The following is a 20,590-nucleotide window of genomic DNA, read 5'->3' on the forward strand; positions in this document are numbered from 1 at the left end:
CGTTCTTCACCACTGCGGGGGGTTGGGGGGGTGGGGAGGAGTTGCGCTCCTTGAAAAACGAGGACATCTGAGGTGTACGGGAATGGAATGCCTCATCCTGGGAGCAGATGCGGCGAAGGCAAAGGAATTGAGAATAGGGGATAGAATTTTAGCAGGAGGTGGGTGGGAGGAGGTGTATCCTAGGTCGCTGTGGGAGTCGGTGGGCTTGAAATGCATATCGGTTTCTAGGTGGTTGCCTGAGATGGAGATAGAGGGGTCCAGGAAGGTGAGGGAGGTGTTGGAGATAGTCCAGGTGGACTTGAGGTTGGTGCCCGAGATGGAGACATATATAGCTCCATTCATATTCACAAATCTCTGTTTCAAATCGAATCTTCTGAAGCACGTATGCAATTTTTCATTGTCAATTAATGTTGGAATGTTGATTGCACAGCAAAAGTGTTTCAAGAGACTGATGGGCCTCAGACTTTTTAGCCAATTGTATTTGGCAAGTTGACGTTCAGCACTTCTGTAACAAGTCCAATCCCAGTAAGTGGAGCAAATGGCATGGTCAACATTTCAAAAAAATACAAGAGAGAAAAATTAAGACAATGGCCTGAGTGTTTCGCCCGATTACAGCAGAGGCATTAACACATACTAGTTTACATTAATTTATCTCTGAATCTACCAAGGAATGAATTCTTTGACAATGTCATGACAACATTGAGACATTTGGCAAGCTCAGGGGCAAGGGGACTGGTTCAGAACTGTACACAGAAACGTAATGAAATGCTGAAACACTGTATGGTGAGAATGGTACGAACAAGGAAATGGTACTATTTCATCTGTATCAATGCGTAGTTGGAATACACATGGTTTGAACCGGCACCAATGCAAAATTGAATAGCCATTGCGTGACATAGCATGTGTTCAGAATGAGGAAGAGATGAAGCTTAGTTAGGATTCATTTCACTAAAATGAATCTCAACTAACTAATCTAATTAAACAAGGCAGTTTTACATACAGAACGCTGGTTTACAAACAAAATCTGCACTAATTGACTTCCAGATAGTAAAATGAAAGCTGTTGATCTCAAACTTTGATTAGAAACAGAACTGAAAGATGAAGTGACAATATTGGATTCAGGATTACAAACTGACATCGGGGATTCAGCAACTGATAGAGACCATCCATGTAGTTAATCTTGAATTGGCAGCATTACAAGTGACCAGGACAATACCTGCTCTATAAAAATAAGAAACAGAAGACAACTAAGATACAAAAATGTGACATTCAATTCCAATTACAAAATACTTTAAGCAAACAATTTTATTTCATTCACATATATTATCTGCAATAATATCCATTTAATATTGGTTCTTCCAAACTGTTGCAGCACTTTGACATTAAAAGAATATTCCATCACAAGTATTGCTTGCAATAAAAATCCCAGCATGTTCTGAAATCCTTAGAATAAAAGTATTTCAATCCGATGGTGCTCCTGCATTATTCGTCAGTTCCCCACTCAATGGGTATGTTCTGATATGCAGGAAACTTCTATTGTTCGATATGGGGACGGGTATTTACTTGGCATTGTTCTCATGGAGGCAGCACTGACAGATTATAATTTTCTTCCTGTGGGTTTTGTAGTCCAGATTTTTCTCTCCTCCATTATATTGCATTAAAGATCAACAACATTCACCATTTCCTCAGTTTGAGAACCTACCATGTTAAAAAGTGACCAATTAAATTGTTGCATTGCCTTCAATTTCACAAGGACTGAACTAATCTGCTGCTTCCGACACTGATTGCAAAATTAAACCATGAATTGAGAACAAAAACAGCGGTATTTTGTACTTTCTGTTGTGGCAAGTTTGGAAATAGAGGACATTTAATCAGGTAGAAGGATGGTACCACCTACAATTCTGCTTAGAGCCAGATTAAATCCATGGTGAGAAGACTTCTACATAATTTCCCAACTTCGTTGCGAGTTAAAGTCCCTAACTGAGCAACTGACGCACACATACATCATCCCACAACAACTGGTATTGACTCAACAGTGGGCAGGGGTGTCACCATTAAGAAATGTAACAGGCCTTCAAAGGCATTCAATGTGCAACATCAAGAAGGGGAAGCGGCGTGCTAATGGTGGTTCACTCAATCCTGGCCCGAGATCTAGCAATAATCGTAGGTTGGTTGCCATGGTAACAGAGATCATCACCTCCCAAGTGACACTGCTGCTCAGTACACCTGCTGGGTTCTGGTTAGCCAACAGCTCATGACGAATGAAATCGCACCAGATCGGCCGCCGGTCTATTAAGTGCCAGAGGGGAGAAAGATGTAGCTGCCGACGCATGAGAGGAGCAAGGTCAGGATGACATACCCCTTGAGGGCAGCGACCTGAGGCTGGTGTTCCCCTGAAGGGAAGATGGTTGGGGCAAGCCGTTCCCTCATCAGTTCTCGAGTCAATGGCCTAGACCCTCGTCGCTTCCACAGGATTCCATCCAGAGGATAAACAGCTGCCTATTCATCAGTGCATGCAACTTCTTCAACTCTGATTCACAGCTGGGACTGCAGGTAAATCTGCAAAACCACTGTCCCAGAGTACAGTTTCTTTGCATAAAAGGCACATTTTCAAGCTAGGAAGTCAAGGTTAACCAATCTCTTCCAACATTTAGAACTTTTGATGTTGGAAGTCAGTCAAGTACAAAGTCGCAGCTCATCAGGAACTAAAACAAAGTTGCTGGAATAGCTCACCAAGTCTGGCAACATCTGTGATGGGGAAAAAAAAGCAGCGTTAACACTTTGGGTGCGGTTACCATTCCGCCACTCATCAGGCATGTTTATTACTGGAATATTAATTGAGTAGAAACTAAACAAAATTGGATAAAAGGCAGGAGATGGAGAGTGGTGATGCAAGGAAGTTTTCCATCATGGAGACCTGTTGCCAGCAGTGTTCCACAGGGATCATTGCTGGGTCTGCTTTTGGTTGTCATTTATATAAATGATTTAGATGAGAATATAGAAGGCCTGGTTAGTAAGCTTGCAGATGATACCAAAATCGGTAGTACAGTCGACAGCGAAGAGGGGAAATGCCAGTTTTAAGGAAAGGTCACCGGACCTGAAACGTTAACTTTGTTTTTTCCTTCAAAGATGCTGCCCGACTTCCTGAACTTTTACAGCAACTTTGTTTTTGTTCATAATTTACAGCATCTGTAGTTCTTTCGGTAGTTAGGAAGGTGTTTCATTACTCAGACCTTTGAGGAGAAGAGTTGGAATGCCATGTTGAAGTTGTACAGGATATTAGTGAGGCCTCTTCTACACTGTTGTGTCCAATTCTGGTCAGTGTTCAAGGAAGGATATTATTAAGCTGGAGAGGGTTCAGAAAAGATTGACCAGGATGTTGCCAGAAATGGATGGTTTGAGATTTAAGGTGAGAATAGACTGGGGCTTTTTTCACTGGAACATAGGAGGTTGAGGGGTCACCCGATGAATGTTTATAAAATAATGAGGGATCTAGATAAGGTGAACGCCAAATGTCTTTTCCCTACTGTGGAGGATTTCAAAACTAGGGGGCATATTTTTAAGATGAGAGGAGAAAGATTTAAAAAGGAAATGAGGGGCAATCTTTTTACACAGAGGATTGTTCTAATGAGTTTTGAGAAGCTTTGTAGCTCAGGTTGAGGTTCTGGATGTGAGTTTGCTCGCTGAGCTGGAAGATTCGTTTTCAGACGTTTCGTCACCATTCTAGGTAACATCATCAGTGAGCCTCCGACGAAGCGCTGGTGTTATGTCCCGCTTTCTATTTATCTGGTTAGGTTTCCTTGGGTTGGTGATGTCATTTCCTGTTCTTTTTCTCAGGGGATGGTAGATTGGCTCCAAATCAATGTGTTTGTTGATGGAATTCCGGTTGGAATGCCGTGCTTCTAGGAATTCCCGTGCATGTTTCTGTTTGGCTTGTCCTAGGATGGATGTGTTGTCCCAATCAAAGTGGTGTCCTTCCTTATCTGTATGTAAGGATACGAGTGATAGTGGGCCATGTTGTTGGATTGTTCATATGTGGAATGAAATTCCAGAGGAATTGGTGAATGTGGGTACAGTTTCACTATTTAAAAGACATCCAGATAAGTACATGAATAAGAAATGTTTGGAGGGATATGGCCGAGTGCAGGAGGCAGGCAGGACTACTTTAGTTTGGGATTATGGTCAGCAAGGACTAGTTGGACTGAAAGGTCTGTTTCGTGTTGTGTCACTCTATGATTCTATAAATACAATTTTATTTAAATGCTAGCGTTATCTTCTTTAGCATTGATCAAGGGTAGGTTATGGACAAAATAGAGCTTTGTATTTAGTCTGATCTCAGCTGTTTAAGGAGACTGGTGAAGTCTTTCTTGTCAGAAAAGTGGCCTAAAAAGTCATAAACAGGAAACAAATACAAGATTGGGTTGCCTCTTGAGGTTAACCACAGATCTATGTAAATGTCTGGCTCACATTCAGGAGGACTTTGCAATGTGTGACTTACTGGTGTTTTATACCACTACAACAATTGAATACGATGGATTTGCTTTACAAGAAAAATGGTGAAGGGCTATTTTGTTTCACTTTGTAATTTACTACACACTATCAAGGTCATTGATGTTTGACATTGAATGAATCAAATTCCATTTTAGTTGAGGAATCGAGTGGTAATATCAGGTTTGGCCTTTGAAATGACAAGTGTTATGATCCCAGTTGATGATGATACTGGACAATTCAGATCCCAGGGTGAGATAAATTTTCATTCTTTTTACTGTGGTATTCAATTACTGAAAGTGCTCACAAGCGGATGCCTATGTGTATTTTTAACAGAAGAACACAGAAAATTATTAGATTAAAACCCACCTCTTGTCCTTCTCACTGCACACGGTATAGGTGTACAAATCAAACTTAAAACTTGCGCAGCATTCCTCCAGTATAGAATCCAAGCTCACAAATAACATTATTATGTGAAGGCTGTTCAATATTGCTCTCCAGAGAGAGAAAAATGTTTTCACTTTCTATTAATGTTCTCTTATCATTATTTTAATTTTACTTGGATGGATTTCATTTTAACAGCATTGAAACCTTCATTTTTTTTAGTTTTATGAATCACAGAAACCCAGTAAGCAGGTACAGCAGGTATTAAGGAAGGCAAATGGAATTTTGGCATTTGTTGCTAAAGAAAGCGAGTATAAAAATACAAAAGAAGGTTGCTGCAACTATGCAAGGCATTAGTGAGACCACACCTGGAGCCCTGTGTACAGTTCTGGTCTCCTTACTTAAGGAGAGATGTCATTGTATTGGAGGCAGTCCAGTGGAGGTTCACCAGGATGATTCCAGAGACGAGAACCTGTCTTAAGACAGACAGAGTAGTTTCGGCCTACATTCTCAGGTGTTCAGAAAGATGAGAAGGGATCTAATTGAGGGATATAAAATGTTCAAGCAGATTGATAAAGTTGACATGGAAAGGATGGTTCCTCATGCGGGCAATAGAACAAGAGGTCATAGGTTTAGCATAAGGGGAAGAAGGTTTAAAGAGTTGATGAAAAATTTCTATGCTGGAAGGGTCATGAATCTCTGGAATTCACTCCCTGAGAGGGCATTGGGGGGCTGTGACATTGAGCAAATTTGAAGAGGAGATAGAACGATTTTTGAGTTCATAATGGATTCAAGAATTATGGAGAGCAGGTAGGAAACTGAAGTTGCAGCAGAGATAAGATCAACCACAATCGTATCAAACAGCGGGGCTCGAGGAGCTGAATTGTCTTACTCCTCCTAGTACTTAAGTTCATTATCATTTTTGGCTTGGAGCTGTGAACTGTGAGCTGAGAGTGACCTTTGGACTGTGAGCAGCAGCTTATGTGAAAAAAGAAGAAACAATTTGATATTTGTTTCTGAGGCTAGGTCTGGAAGTTAATTGCAGGTCAATTCTTCTTCCAAGAAAACTCGATTGATGTGTCACTAACAAAGAGAAACCAATATTGAACTGTCTTTAAATCAGAAGGATTGTCCCTGCAAAAGCTACAGGACAGAGGTTTGATTGCCAACTGGTTGTCCTCCCATTATCAACTTAATCTAAGTGAAGAGGTCCTCTGTTACAAGTAATAATTAAATATCCCCCCAAAGCCTACTGAAAGGTATTTGCATAGCTCAGTGTTTTCAGAAACCAAGACAGAAGCTCAGAAATTACTGGAAACGCTCAGCAAGTCTGGCAGCATCTATGGACAGAAGTTAGAATTCACGTTTCCGATCCTGTGACACTTACTTAGAAATAAGGAATCCTGAGGAAGGGTAATCTGACCCAAAATGTTAACTCTGTTTTCTCTCCACAGATGCTGCCAGATCTGCTGGTTTTTTACAGCAACTTCTGTTTTTGTTTCTGATTTACAGCATCTGTAGATTGTTCAGATTTTAGCTTGAAGATACTATCTCATCTGACTGTGAGATTTCAGATGATGGACAAAAACAAAATTTCCGGAAAAGCTCAGCAGGTCTGGAAACGTCTGTGAAGGTAAAAAAGAGGTACGATGTCAGATCTGGTGACCCTTCCTCAGAACTGATCAGAGGAAGGGTCGCCAGATCTGAAATTTTACTTTGTTTCCTTCACAGATGCTGCTGGACCCGCTGAGCTTTTCCAGCAGCTTTGTTTTTGTTCCTGATTTACAGCATCCACAGGGCTTTCCGTTTTAAAGATCATGCAGTCTGGTTAAGTAAACTGGCCAGTTACACTTGATTTATTTTTTTCCCTTTAATATATTCCTTAATTATATCTGTTTGTCTGTCTTTCTGTCTTTGTTAGAATGGGGGCTAGAATCAAAGAAGATGATGTTTAAGTCATGGGCATTCATCAGAATACCTTTTTGCTTAACTTTCTTTTAAAAGATACATATTGTTAATAAATTGTAAAATCTTTTGTTTAAGCTATAAACCTGGTGTCTGGTATTGTTATGCACAAAGTCTGGCACTGACTTTTCAAAAAATCTGATTAGGAAACATTGGGATCAATTTTGAACGTCACCAAATACTTCAAATCAATGTGTTACGAACAGAGGCAGGGAAGCTGATTTAATACGGCTGTGACTTCAGGTCATAAAATCAGTAATAACATACTTATATGAAATAAATAAAGACAGTCTATCACAATCTCTTACTAATCAAGTTCACTTTGATTATGACATTAATTTCTCACAGTATTTGTACTTCATAAAGCAACCACATTGATATTGTCTCTAATTCAGATAAGTGGGCAAGTTAAGGGCACTGTGACAGTCAGCCAGTGTTACTCAGAGCAGCGGATGAGAGCTCTGTGACGGGCAATCAGTGTTACCGGGAGGAGGGAGTGAGAGGCCTGTGACAGTCAGTCAGTGATTCTGAGAGGAGCGGGTGAGGGCCCTGAGGTAGTCAGTCAGTGTTACTGAGAGCGGCGGTTGAGGGCCCTGTGATGGGCAGTGTTACTGAGAGGAGGGGGTGAGAGCCCTGTGACAGTCAGTCACTGTTACTGAGAGGAGCGGGTAAGGTCCCTGTGATGGGCAGTGTTACTGAGAGGAACGGGTGAGGGCCCTGTGATGGGCAGTGTTACTGAGAGGAGCAGGTGAGCACCCTGTGACGGGCAGTGTTCCTGAGAGGAGCAGGTGAGGGCCCTGTGACGGGCAGTGTTACTGAGAGGAGCGGGTAAGGTCCCTGTGATGGGCAGTGTTACTGAGAGGAACGGGTGAGGGCCCTGTGATGGGCAGTGTTACTGAGAGGAGCAGGTGAGCACCCTGTGACGGGCAGTGTTACTGAGAGGAGCAGGTGAGGGCCCTGTGATGGGCAGTGCTACTGAGAGGAGCAGGTGAGCGCCCTGTGACGGGCAGTGTTACTGAGAGGAGCGGGTAAGGTCCCTGTGATGGGCAGTGTTACTGAGAGGAACGGGTGAGGGCCCTGTGATGGGCAGTGTTACTGAGAGGAGCAGGTGAGCACCCTGTGACGGGCAGTGTTACTGAGAGGAGCAGGTGAGGGCCCTGTGATGGGCAGTGTTACTGAGAGGAGCGGGTAAGGTCCCTGTGATGGGCAGTGTTACTGAGAGGAACGGGTGAGGGCCCTGTGATGGGCAGTGTGACTGAGAGGAGCAGGTGAGCGCCCTGTGACGGGCAGGGTTACTGAGAGGAGCAGGTGAGGGGCCTGTGATGGGCAGTGTTACTGAGAGGAGCAGGTGAGCGCCCTGTGACGGGCAGTGTTACTGAGAGGAGCAGGTGAGGGCCCCGTGATGGGCAGTGTTACTGAGAGGAGCAGGTGAGCGCCCTGTGACGGGCAGTGTTACTGAGAAGAGCGGGTAAGGTCCCTGTGATGGGCAGTGTTACTGAGAGGAATGGGTGAGGGCCCTGTGACTGGCAGTGTTACTGAGAGGAGCGGGTGAGGGCACTGTGATGGGCAGTGTAATTGAGAGGAGCGGATGAGGGCACTGTGACAGTCAGTCAGTGTGACCGAGAGGAGGGCATGAGGGCCCTGTCCAGTCAGTCAATGTTACTGAAAGGAGCGGGTGAGGGCCCTGTGACAGGCAGTGTTACTGAGAGGAGGGGGTGAGAGCCCTGTGACAGTCAGTCTGTGTTACCGAGAGGAGCGGGTGAGGGCTCTGTGACAGGCAGTGTTACTGAAAGTAGGGAGTGAGGGCCCTGTCCAGTCAGTCACTGTTCCTGAGAGGAGCGGGTGAGAGCCCTGTGACAGTCAGTCAGTGTTACCAAGAGGAGCGGGTGAGGTCCCTGTGACAGGCAGTGTTACTGAGAGGAGGGGGTGAGAGCCCTGTGACAGTCAGTCAGTGTTACCGAGAGGAGTGGGTGAGGTCCCTGTGACAGGCAGTGTGACTGAAAGTAGGGAGTGAGTGCCCTGTCCAGTCAGTCACTGTTACTGAGAGGAGCGGGTGAGAGCACTGTGACAGTCAGTCAGTGTTACCGAGAGGAGCGGGTGAGGGCCCTGTGACAGGCAGTGTTACTGAGAGGAGAGGGTAAGAGCCCTGTGACAGTCAGTCAGTGTTACCGAGAGGAGCGGGTGAAGGCCCTGTGACAGGCAGTGTGACTGAAAGTAGGGAGTGAGGGCCCTGTCCAGTCAGTCACTGTTACTGAGAGGAGCGGGTGAGAGCCCTGTGACAGTCAGTCAGTGTTACCAAGAGGAGCGGGTGAGGTCCTTGTGACAGGCAGTGTTACTGAAAGTAGGGAGTGAGGGCCCTGTCCAGTCAGTCACTGTTACTGAGAGGAGCGGGTGAGAGCCCTGTGACAGGCAGTGTTACTGAGAGGAGGGGGTAAGAGCCCTGTGACAGTCAGTCAGTGTTACCGAGAGGAGTGGGTGAGGTCCCTGTGACAGGCAGTGTTACTGAGAGGAGCGGGTGAGAGCCCTGTGACAGTCAGTCAGTGTTACCGAGAGGAGCGGGTGAGGGCCCTGTGACAGGCAGTGTTACTGAAAGTAGGGAGTGAAGGCCCTGTGACAGGCAGTCAATGTTACTGAGAGGCGCGGGTGAGGGCCCTGTGACAGTCAGTCAATGCAACAGAGGAGCGGGTGAGGGCCCTGTGACAGGCAGTGTTACTGAGAGGATGGGGTGAGAGCCCTGTGACAGTCAGTCACTGTTACTGAGAGGAGCGGGTGAGAGCCCTGTGACAGGCAGTGTTACTGAAAGAAGCGGGTGAGGGCCCTGTGACAGTCAGTCAATGCAACAGAGGAGCGGGTGAGGGCCCTGTGACAGGCAGTGCTACTGAGAGGAGAGGGTGAGAGCCCTGTGACACAGTCAGTCAGTGTTACCGAGAGGAGTGGGTGAGGGCCCTGTGACAGGCAGTGTTACTGAGAGGAGTGGGTGAGGGCCCTGTGACACAGTCAGTCAGTGTTACCGAGAGGAGCGGGTGAGGGCCCTGTGACACAGTCAGTCAGTTTTACTGAGTCGAGCCGGTGATGGCCCAGTGACGGTCAGAGAATGTTATTGAGAGGAGCGGGTGAGATAAGGCTCTCACTGAAAAGCATGCATACGAGCAGAGACCTGAGTGGGAACACTGGTTTGTGTTCCCTCCAATTGAGCAGGCGGATGAATAAATTAAAAGCAAAGATCAGTGTTCTGTTCAGTTAAGGTATGCCTGGAATTAAGCTCTGACCCATGATTGGTGCATCCTACACTACATGTCAAATGCTGAGTGCTCCTGCTGGTCTGCATGACCATGTGTACAGCAGGTGCCTCTTATTGGAGCAACTGGAGCCCAGGGTCTTGAGCAACAAGTGGGAGCATTTCAAAGCATTGGTGAGTCTGACAGGTTTGTTGATAAAAACCGAAAGAACTGCATATGCTGTAAATGACGAACAAAAACAACGTTGCTGGAAAAGCTCAGCAGGCGTGGCAGCATATGTTGGAGGAGAAAACAGAGTTTAGGTTTCCAGTCCGGTGACCCTTCCCCAGAACTGATGGTGGCTGGGAAAACATCGGTTTCTATGCAGAAAATAGGGAGGAGGGTAGTGTAGGGAGTAAACAATAGGATAGAGCCCAAAGAGAGAGAAAGACAGGTGGACAGATAAAGGAGTTGCAAACAATCAGGCTGGGAGGGTGAACAGTTGTGAATGGGGACTGTTCGTCACTAACAACAGGGAATGTGTCGTGGCAGGCTGCGTGGTAACAAAGCCTGGTGTGTGGGGTAGCGGGGGCTGGGATATGGGAGAGTTTAGGCCCTAAAATTACAGACCTCAATATTGAGTCTGGAGGGCTGTCAGGTCCTCAAGTGGAAAATGAGGTGCTGTTCTTTCTGCTTGCGCTGGGCTTCAGTGGAACACTGTAGCAAGCCGGAGACAGAGGTGTTGGCCAGGTTTGTTGACAGTATATGTTTCAGGGTGTTGTTTTGTGATTGAATGCAAGTTTTATCAGGAGAAACTGATAGGCTAAGTGCGTTTTCCATGCAGCAGAGGAGGCTGATCGACGTATACAAAATTATGAGAGGCATAGATTGATTGTGAGAACCAGTAAATGAGTTTAAGTCAGAGGGCATAGATTTCAGGTGAACTGTCAGCTATTTAGAGGGGATCTGAGGCAAGTGTTTTCACCAAAAGTGATACAAACATGTAATATGCTGCCTGGCAAGGTGGAGAAGGCAGGTACGCTTGCAATATTAAAGAAGCAACAGATGAGCATTTAAAGGGCCGGCGTATGGTCGGTAATGACTCAGTGCAGGTAAATGGGATTAGTAGTTTGATGTTTGTTAGTTGGCATTGATGTTGATTAAGTGAGCGTGTTTCTGTACTGCATGACTTTATGAAGCAGGAAAGGAGATATCAGAGGTCCTGGCAAAGATTTTCAAGTCATTTCTGGCCACAGCTAAGGTGCCAGAGGACCGCTAATACTCTCAGCAGAGAGATCTCGGTGTCCATGTACACAGGTCCTTGAAAGTTGCCACTCAGGTTGACAGGGCTGTTCAGAAGGCATACAGTGTTTTAGCTTTTATTAGTAGAGGAATCGAGTTCCGGAACCAAGAGGTTATGGTGAAGCTGTACAAAACTCTGGTGCGGCCGCACTTGGAGTACTGTATACAGTTTTGGTCACCGCATTATAAGAAGAATGTGGAAGCTTTGGAAAGGGTGCAGAGGAGATTTACTAGGATGTTGCCTGGTATGGAGGGAAGGTCTTATGAGGAAAGGCTGAGGGAATTGAGGCTGCTTTCATTCGAGAGAAGAAGGTTGAGAGGTGACTTAATTGAAACATATAGGATAATCAGAGGGTTAGATAGGGTGGACAGGGAGAGCCTTTTTCCTAGGATGGTGACGGCGAGCACGAGCGGGCATAGCTTTAAATTGAGGGGTGAAAGATATAGGACAGTTGTCAGAGGTAGTTTCTTCACTCAGAGAGTAGTAAGGGTATGGAACGCATTGCCTGCAGCGGTAGTACATTCGCCAACTTCAAGTACATTTAAGTCGTCATTGGGCAAGCATATGAACATACATGGAATAGAGTAGGTTAGATGGGCTTCAGATTGGTACGACAGGTCGGCACAACATCGAGGGCCGAAGGGCCTGTTCTGTGCGGTAATGTTCGATGTTCTATAGATGTGTTGTCTTTGGGCTTTGTATTTTGACAAAAGGTTAAGTCATAACATGAGAGCCCACGGTGTTGGAGGTAGCATATTAGCATGGATACAGATTGGTTCATAGGCAAGAAACAGCAATTGGAGATAAAGGGTTCTTTTTCAGTTTGGTGACCCATGACCAGTGGGGTTCTACAGGAATCGGCGGTGGGACTACAACTGTTTACAACATATATTAGTCATTTGAAGGAAGGAGGGTGGATCCTGACAAGTAGTTCAGAGGGGATAGATTTTGAGATGAATTCTAAGTTAAAATGTTTGAGTCAGCGAGTGAGTGATTAAGTCTGGAAGGGTGAGGAACCAAATGGCATGTAAGACAGAAGTGAGTTTGATATGGTTAAATAGAATGTATTTCATTAATGTGGGCAGTGTATAGAATAAGACGGATGAGCTGAGTGTACAGACAGGCATGTGGGAGTATTATATCATAGCTAAAACTGAGGCGTGGTTGAAAGATGGGCATGATTGGCAGCTCATCACTTGTCGTTTTCGGGTATTCAGACCAGATAGAGAGCAGAACAGACAGAAGAGTGGGCCATGTAAAGAAGGTGGGTCACAATATTGAACAAGGAATCAATGAAGAAGGATTATAACTTGGAAGGATCACAAAGCAAAGTTATATGGAAGGAGGCAACAAACATAAAAAGGGCAAGCTTACTGTTGTGTGCTCCTGAACAGTCTGAGAGATACAGGATTGAAATATAATTAAATTTCAGACAAGGGTAAGAATAATAAGGCCGTAATAGGGGACTTTAACTACCCAACCACTCACTGGAATAGTTTAAGTTTGCAAGGTAGGAAGGGAGCAAAATACTTGAGTTGCATTGCATTCGGGGGCGGGGGAGGGGGGAGGGGAGGCGGGGTGTGCACAGTTCTGGACCTAATATTTGGTTGTGAATCCAGGCAGGTCGAAGGCATATCAGTAGGAGGTTTGTCCAAAGCCAAACTCTGTCGTCACGCGGGTGCCAGCAGTCACTTCCCCGAGAGCAGACCCTGCGATGTTGACAATTGCTGGCCAAGATAGAGGCGAGAGAAGCAGTTGCAACAGCTGGCAAATATCCACTCTGACTTTCATGTCAGTAATTGTCACTGTCTAATTCCTCACTTCAAGGTGAGGTGAGATACTCATGAGACCTAAATACTCGCACAAAGGCCTTTTGTTGCACACTAGTGAAACTCATCTCTCACCGTTGAAACCTTTGATGGAAAACTGGATTTTTTTTCTCAAAGCCAAGTATTTCTTTCTAATCTTGTCATAGTTTTTCCAACTGATCCAGCACTGCCCACATCATCCAGAAAGGCTGGGAATATTTAGCCCACTGTTAGCTTCACTGATATTTTTACAGTAAATCCAGGCCATCATGGACTACCAGAACACATGACCAAAAAGTCCCAGCTATATCTCTCTGTTTGTGATGTTTATTAAGGGCTAAACAGGGAAACTGTCTTTGAAGGACTGGACAAAAAAATGTTGGATTCAACAAGTTAACAACATTACTGTTTTGCCTTCATGTAATATACTTGCAGTGCAATCAAATATTTCAGACAGAATCAATTAAAGATCTACTAAGGCAACCTGAACAGGCCTATCCAGTTGTTGATTCAATCAGATTTGGGACCTTTGGCCTTTGACAAACCAAACAATGACCATTATAGAATGGGTTGGTAATTCTTTATTATCTACAAGATTTAGGGACAACAAATTGTCATAGTGGCATAAACTCTATAAATGGAAAGTAGAGTTTTCATTTCTGTCGAGTTTAACAAGGTTTAAGATTGATAGCTTAATCTGTATTAGGCTGACTCTTGAATAACATTACCAAAGAAAGTTTCAACATATTTGCCCCCAAAAAAGTCAGATATTTTGTATATATAAATCCAGGAAATAGTGGAGATGTACAGCAGATTAATCAGCAAGAAAAAATATGTTGATCCTTCATTTTTTTATTCATTTGTGGGATGTGGGCGTCACTGGCTGGCCAGCATTTCTTGCCTATCCCTAGTTTCCCTTGAGAAGGGGGTGGTGAGCTATCTTCTTAAACCATTGCATTCCTCCTGCTATGGGTTGACCCACAATGCTATTTGGGAGGGAATCCCAGGTTTTTGGCCCAGCAACAGTGAAGGAACAGCCCTTTCATTAAGTTATCATCTCTTGCGTTTTCAGCATATAGAATACTGCCAAAAACAGACACAATTTGCCACAGCTTTCCACTTTGTACTCATCAGGACAAATGCAAGAATGCTAAGTTTCAAAGGATCATAATTTATAGCACAGAAGAAAAGGGCTGATCGATTGACAAGTTGACTCTAACTAGTCCAAGTGTTACCGCGCTATTGGGTAATTTTAAAAAAGTGCAGAAATTGGACAAATCACTTGGTTCAGGAGAAAGCACCTGTGAATGTAACTAGGTCGCATCTAGCTCGAACGAATAAGATACATTACAAGATTAACCAATTAAATTGTTTTTTAGTGCAGCTACTGACACACACTTCGGATTCTTTGGTAAGCAATGCCCCAATCACAGAATCACATCTAATGCCATGTGAAACAAAATGTCTGCTAACAAGTAGCTGATCAAATTAAACATGTTCTTTCAGCCATTCACAATAGGCTTGTGCTCACGCTCAATCAGCCTACGCTTGCAAGACCCAAAGGCGGCCAGAGTCAGGACAGCAATCCGAACATTGATAGCCATGTAAAACTCTATGCCGTCAGGTTACGCTCAGAGAAGAAAATAAAACAGAATGTGTGGAAAAGTGGTCACACAAGAATGGAAGCAAGAAAATCCCTACAACACTCTGAAAGGCACAGGCAGGAACCACCATGGGTGGCACTATAAAATCAAGTCAACACAAAGAGGAGACATGAGAGTCATTTGGCAGAAAATATAGAAAACAACAAGCTTTCTCCAAATATCTATCAAGAAGGGCAAACAAGACACCACCACAATTAGGAGTAAGGTGAAAAAGTGGCAGCATTATTACTTTCAGACTTCTGCATACATGCAACAAACCAAAAGAATTTGAAATAACAAGGCAGAGGTTTTGGCGAAATGGCATCAGACCCAGTTCTAGATATTGGTAGTCCTCACACTGACCGGATGAAAAGACAATATAGACATTTTCTAATCAACCTGTTACACACCTCTGGAGCAGGTGAAACTTAAACTTGTTGGTCTAAAGACAGGGACACTATCACTGCACCACAAGGGTCCTGTGAAGACACAATGTAACAAACACACACAAGTAATACCTAGGTGCTACATAATTTGTCGCAAAATGTTAAGAAACAATTAGAAAGATCAGGGAACACTGGCCTCTATTACAAGGGGAACTGAAAAAAGGTGGGAATTCTAGCTGCCCCAATATACAGCAGGGTATAGTTTTGACCTCCTTCCTTCAGGATATGTTTATATTGGAAGCAGTTCAAAAGAACATTCTTTATGTTGATTCTTAGGGTGAGGACTTGACTACGTGGAAAGCCTGAGCAAGTTAGGCCTTAACTCATTGGCGATTAGAAGAATAAGAACTGGTCTTTTTGAAACCCAAGATTCTGAGAGGTCTTAACGGGGTAGATGCCGAAAGGATTCCAGGACTAGGCATACTGTTTAAAACTAAGGGGTCTCCTATGTAAAATAGGATGAAAAGAAAATGTTCTCAGTCATCAGTTTGGAATTCTCTGGCCCAGCTCGCAGTGGAGGCCAGGTTCCTGACTAATTCCAGGTTGCCTAACAGATTTTAGAGTTCTGGAGTTGAGGGCTACGGAAGGCAGGCAGGAAAGTGGAGTTAAGGCCCAATCAGATCAGCCATAACACTGAAAAATTCAGCAGGGTCAAGGGATAAATGGCTTACTCCTATTTCTAAGATCGATTTGGGCTTTGACTGAAGTGCCATTAAAAATCACCGATTCAATATTTGCAGTGGTGACTAGAGAAAATGTTTAAGTAAAAATGTGACTTTATATTTAAGATATTGAAGTTGCACATGGATTTGCAAGGCTATATCAAGGTTCTTAAATCTTGAGAGGAAGCAATTCACTTTGTCACTTTGGTTCCCTGCAAGCATTATCCACAATTCGCCCCACTCCATTTTCCCTTCTCACAACTCTACACTTTTTTCAGCTTTGTGTGAATAAATTCCTTAATGGAACTTGCTACAGACTGTGCTTCTAATAGTCTAACCCTGCCACCGACAGAGACTTTCGAGTCGGTGTATGAGAACTGTTGAGTATGTGTGTCTTTATTTCTGTGCAGCCATTTAAATTATAACATTTATTCTACCTTGTTTCTGTGTCAGTTCTCACGACACATGCTGAATTTCGTCTGCCACACTAGATTTTGCATCTGGTATAAAGTATTTCATTCCTCATTCCATCTTACAGGAAAGATGTGAATTAATGGATGGATCCCAAAGCAAGAAATCAAGGTTGATTCTTACAATGAGTTTCAGAGACAGTAGGAACTGCAGATGCTGGAGAATCTGAGATGACAAGGTGTACAGCTGGATGAACACAGCAGGACAAGCAGCATCAGAGGAGCAGAAAAGCTCATGTTTCAGGCCGAAACCAATCAGAAGAATGGTCTAGGCCCAAAACATCAGCCCTCCTGCTCCTCTGATGCTGCTTGGTCTGCTGTGTTCATCACCTCTACACCTTGTTATCTCTCTTTTTTCTAAGAAGTGCTGATTTGTCGGAGCAATTTCTGGTTGTGAGGCTTTAATGTCTCTGAAAAAGATTCATGAGGGACCCTTAATGGAAAATAAATATCAGAGATTTATTGGGTTGGGCAAATTCCCTCAAGAATAATGCCAACTGCATGGACACGATTCCCATTCCAACTGAGGTAGATCTGGAATCTGCCTCCTCAGTCTGTCCCTAAAAGTGAAAGGGAATAGCAAACCACTGCTGGTTAAAAATAAGATTGTCAAGAAAATTGCTCAGGATCAAGCATCTGCAGATAATGATCTTCAAACTTGCCTTAAAGCAATCCACACATCAATGACTGGAAGAACGAAATGAAAGAAAACAGATAGAGGAGGCTCTTGGTTCCAGAATCAAACAGAAACTGATGAAAGGCTTGGAAGGAATGGCTAGCTAAAGCAACGGTCTGCTACTATCAAAAACACTGCACTTTTAAGAAGCTACTAAGCCAGAATTAGGTTATTTTTAAACACACAATTAGTCTTCAACCCTTATTTCCCAAATATTGAGTGGGCAGTGCCGTGGATAAGTGGTTAGTTGTGCTGCCTCACAGCGCCAGGGACCTGGGTTCGATTCCCCACTTCGGCAGCCGTCTGTGTGGAGTTCGCACGTTCTCCCCATGTCTGCGTGGGTTTCCTCTGAGTGCTGCGGTTTCGTCCCACAGTCCTAAGGCACGCAGGTAAGGTGGATTAGCTGTGCGATGTGCAGGATGACAGGCATAATGTAGGGGGATAAATCTGGATAGGCTGCTCTTTGGAGGTTCGGCGTGGACTCGATGGAGCAAATGGTCTGCTTCCACACTAAGGATTCTATGACTGCTGCATGAACTGAGCTCTACCTTGAACGTAATATTCAGTCATACATTTGATCTACTGCTTTGCTCTGTGCCATGGTTCGCACACTGTGAAAACTGTATGAAATGCAATGCAAATGCAACACAAATGCTTTTCACAGTGTGTTAAACTCCAGAGACATTAAATTCAAATAAACAAAATCTCTCTCTCGCTCAACAGGCATCTACATGAAGGAAACAACCCCTGCACAAGAACTCAGGCTTTAATCAGCTAATAACCATGATATGTAACACCTTACTCCTCCCCCATGTTTATGCATCAATTTGTTAATTCCATAAAAACAACATGCTTGGTTCTTGCAGACAGATACAACCCCACTTCACAGTCATTCTGCCTTTGGGTACAAATTTCACTCAAAAATTAATTCAGCATCTTTTTCGTTTATCCTGAAACTGCAATAAAAGCCAAAAACATCCTCTTTGACAATTCCCCTTTTTAACATGATAACAAGACCTTATTCTACTAATTCAAAAATTGTTGCCATAGAGAGGCCAAGGGCAGGAGGTCAGGAAATGAAATGTCAGTTCAATCAATCCAGGTACCTGACAGCAAATGGATGCTCGTATAAGCATCATCCACTCTCTGGTCCAACTTTACAATGCTGTGAATAAGGCACTCTTGTTAATCCATACTATATGGATTTCTTTCACTAAATTAGCAGTGGAAATTAGGCCACAGTAAAAGGTCAGCAAAACTAATTACAAACTCTCAGGCATATGAATAATTCATGCAGTCGATGGTCAAATGCTACTAAGTTCCAGAAAATTGAGAAAACTCCCATAAATTGTGGCCCCAATTGTTTGGCTGGAAACCATGGCCAGAACAGGTTTCTTGCATTTCTCCACAGTAAATACTACTTCAAAACAATTAGAACAATGATAAATGGAACACACATGTATTCGATCAATGTATTTAAAACTGGTGAATAACTATCCTCCTCAATTAAAAGCTGGATAGGTTTATGGGGTTTAAAGCAGAGTCTATTTAAGAATGACCACTGTATTTACTTTCAGCTGTTCGAATATATAAGAGAATCATTACATGTTTAATTTCTCAATTTAAACAAAGACATGGCACTCCACAGCAGGATATGCTCTCTGTAAATTGTGACAGGCATCTCTGGTAATTAACTAAAACACAAATCAACTATTCCACTGACTTTTCCCAACATTTGAACACACTTTGTAGTTCTCTATAAACTTAACATAAATGTACTTTGACTTTTACTGCTGTTGTATGTTCATAAAATTCCATTATGCGTGGCACTAACACAGTTTTCAACCTGCTTAGAAACGGATCAACAACACATTGAAGTATGTAAGAGAATGTGTGCTGTGGTATTAACCACTGCATCAACAGAAATTAAACGCAAAGTGAATAACATGGAATGAAGAACTAAATATTAGGCCATTAGATAAAATCATGTTTTTCTTACTATACCTGTTCAATTTTTCTTAGCAACTCCTGCAAGCTGAAGTTCAGGCCATTCATCATTATGTCTCACCTTGACACAGCCGACATCTTTCTGCAATAGGTTGTCCCATTACTGCTGTTGTGCTGCAGTTTTACATCTTCAAGAAGATTACCTCCTGTTTTAACCTGTCCTCATGTTTCTCTTACACACTAAATCCATCAGATTGTGGTTTACATATTAGCAGTTTCACACATCCATCAATTCAAAAGAACTCGTCCAAAGATACCCAGATCCAGGGTGCTCAGTAGTCTTTTGCGGCTTTCAGCCATCTTCCATTGTGCTTTCTTCGTCCCAGGCAGTTCTCACCCTAAAGTTCAGTCAAAGACTTTGCTAGTTCTCGCTTCTTCCAACAGCCCAGCTGTTTTTCCTTTAACGTACCCAATTTTGGGGTCCGTCTGAATCAAACAGTTGGTCTAAACCGCTGGCAATTTGGAAGTCAAAAATAACTGACCGATCGTCACATAAGAAATTTTTAAAAAGGACTTTCTGCGCAAAGGTAAGAAAACCAATCCTCGAAGGGAGTCTATTGTAAACATATAACCAAACAGTGACATCAAATGGGACTTCAGTCCCCAGGGCAAGGAAGACCACAGCAAAATACCAGACCACTCCCAATGATCTGTAAATTAATGTGTTCATGTAAAAGTCCCTCAGATTTATTACCATCTTTGCTACAGGCTGAGAGTTCAGAGATCTGTGCCCATCAGTTCCACTGTGCTTCTCTACCTCATACTACAGATCACTGCACTGCCTAGTTGAGTTGATACAATGTAGCCCTGGAACTATTTTGTTACAAATCAATAAGGCACTTTCATCACAACAGGAGCAGATTCAATGCTGTCAGTTATTTCAATGCCCTCTCATTTTTGAATGGTTTTTTGTTACTTCATTATTATGTGTTACTGCTTTAGTGCATCAGCAGCCAGGTAACCAACAAATTCTCTGATGTATCACTGGCAATCATGGACTTTCGACCAGGTTCATTAATGCTTTGATTTTTCTCTCTCCTTCTACTTTCAGGAATCCCAGTGTTTCTTTGCCTTCCAACTGACCTACCAGTGTTCAAGGATATTGTTTTCCATACAGCAAGATATTATTTTCAGAATTATACCCCCAAAATATAATCTAGCAATTTAACACAAGAAATTCAACTGGCATACGCCAGCGAGAGTTATCACATTCGTAACCCTTATTACAATTGTTTGTAGATTCTCTACATCCTCTCAGCATTGTCTGGCCAATACTTTCCTCCATTTACTGTGTTAACAGCAAAGTCACAAAGTGAAATTATATTCTATTTGTGTCAAATTTCAGAAGTACAATGGATTCAATGGTAAAGAAATACTAACTCAAATACAGCAGCTATAGATAATCAGATTAACCTTCCAACCAAAGCAGAGCAACAACCAAACGACAGACTGCCAAACTATACACCCAAAACAACAGCAAATTCAAAATAAGAAAAGCCATGATTAAACTGCTCTCATGA

General features: G+C 43.3%; 1 protein-coding gene across 3 annotated transcripts in view; it reads right to left on the reverse strand.

Annotated features, from left to right (window-relative positions):
- Positions 1-20,590, reverse strand: part of LOC132209346 (utrophin-like) — a 65,062-nt gene that overhangs the window by 1,821 nt on the left and 42,651 nt on the right. The window contains exon 1 of one of the 3 annotated variants that reach the window (XR_009445440.1): positions 19,068-19,833. The exons of 1 other annotated variant lie outside the window; for it this stretch is intronic. Coding sequence is in view for 1 of the 2 variants with exons in the window: in XM_059644470.1 (XP_059500453.1) it covers positions 19,132-19,171 (40 nt within the window). In the remaining variant the exon portion in view is untranslated. Of the gene's footprint in view, positions 1-19,067; positions 19,834-20,590 lie in introns of those variants that run through there. One more of the 3 variants, XM_059644470.1, reaches the window with a different exon arrangement.

Source organism: Stegostoma tigrinum, unplaced genomic scaffold (assembly GCF_030684315.1).
Source record: "Stegostoma tigrinum isolate sSteTig4 unplaced genomic scaffold, sSteTig4.hap1 scaffold_88, whole genome shotgun sequence".
NCBI classification, from domain to species: Eukaryota; Metazoa; Chordata; class Chondrichthyes; order Orectolobiformes; family Stegostomatidae; genus Stegostoma; species Stegostoma tigrinum.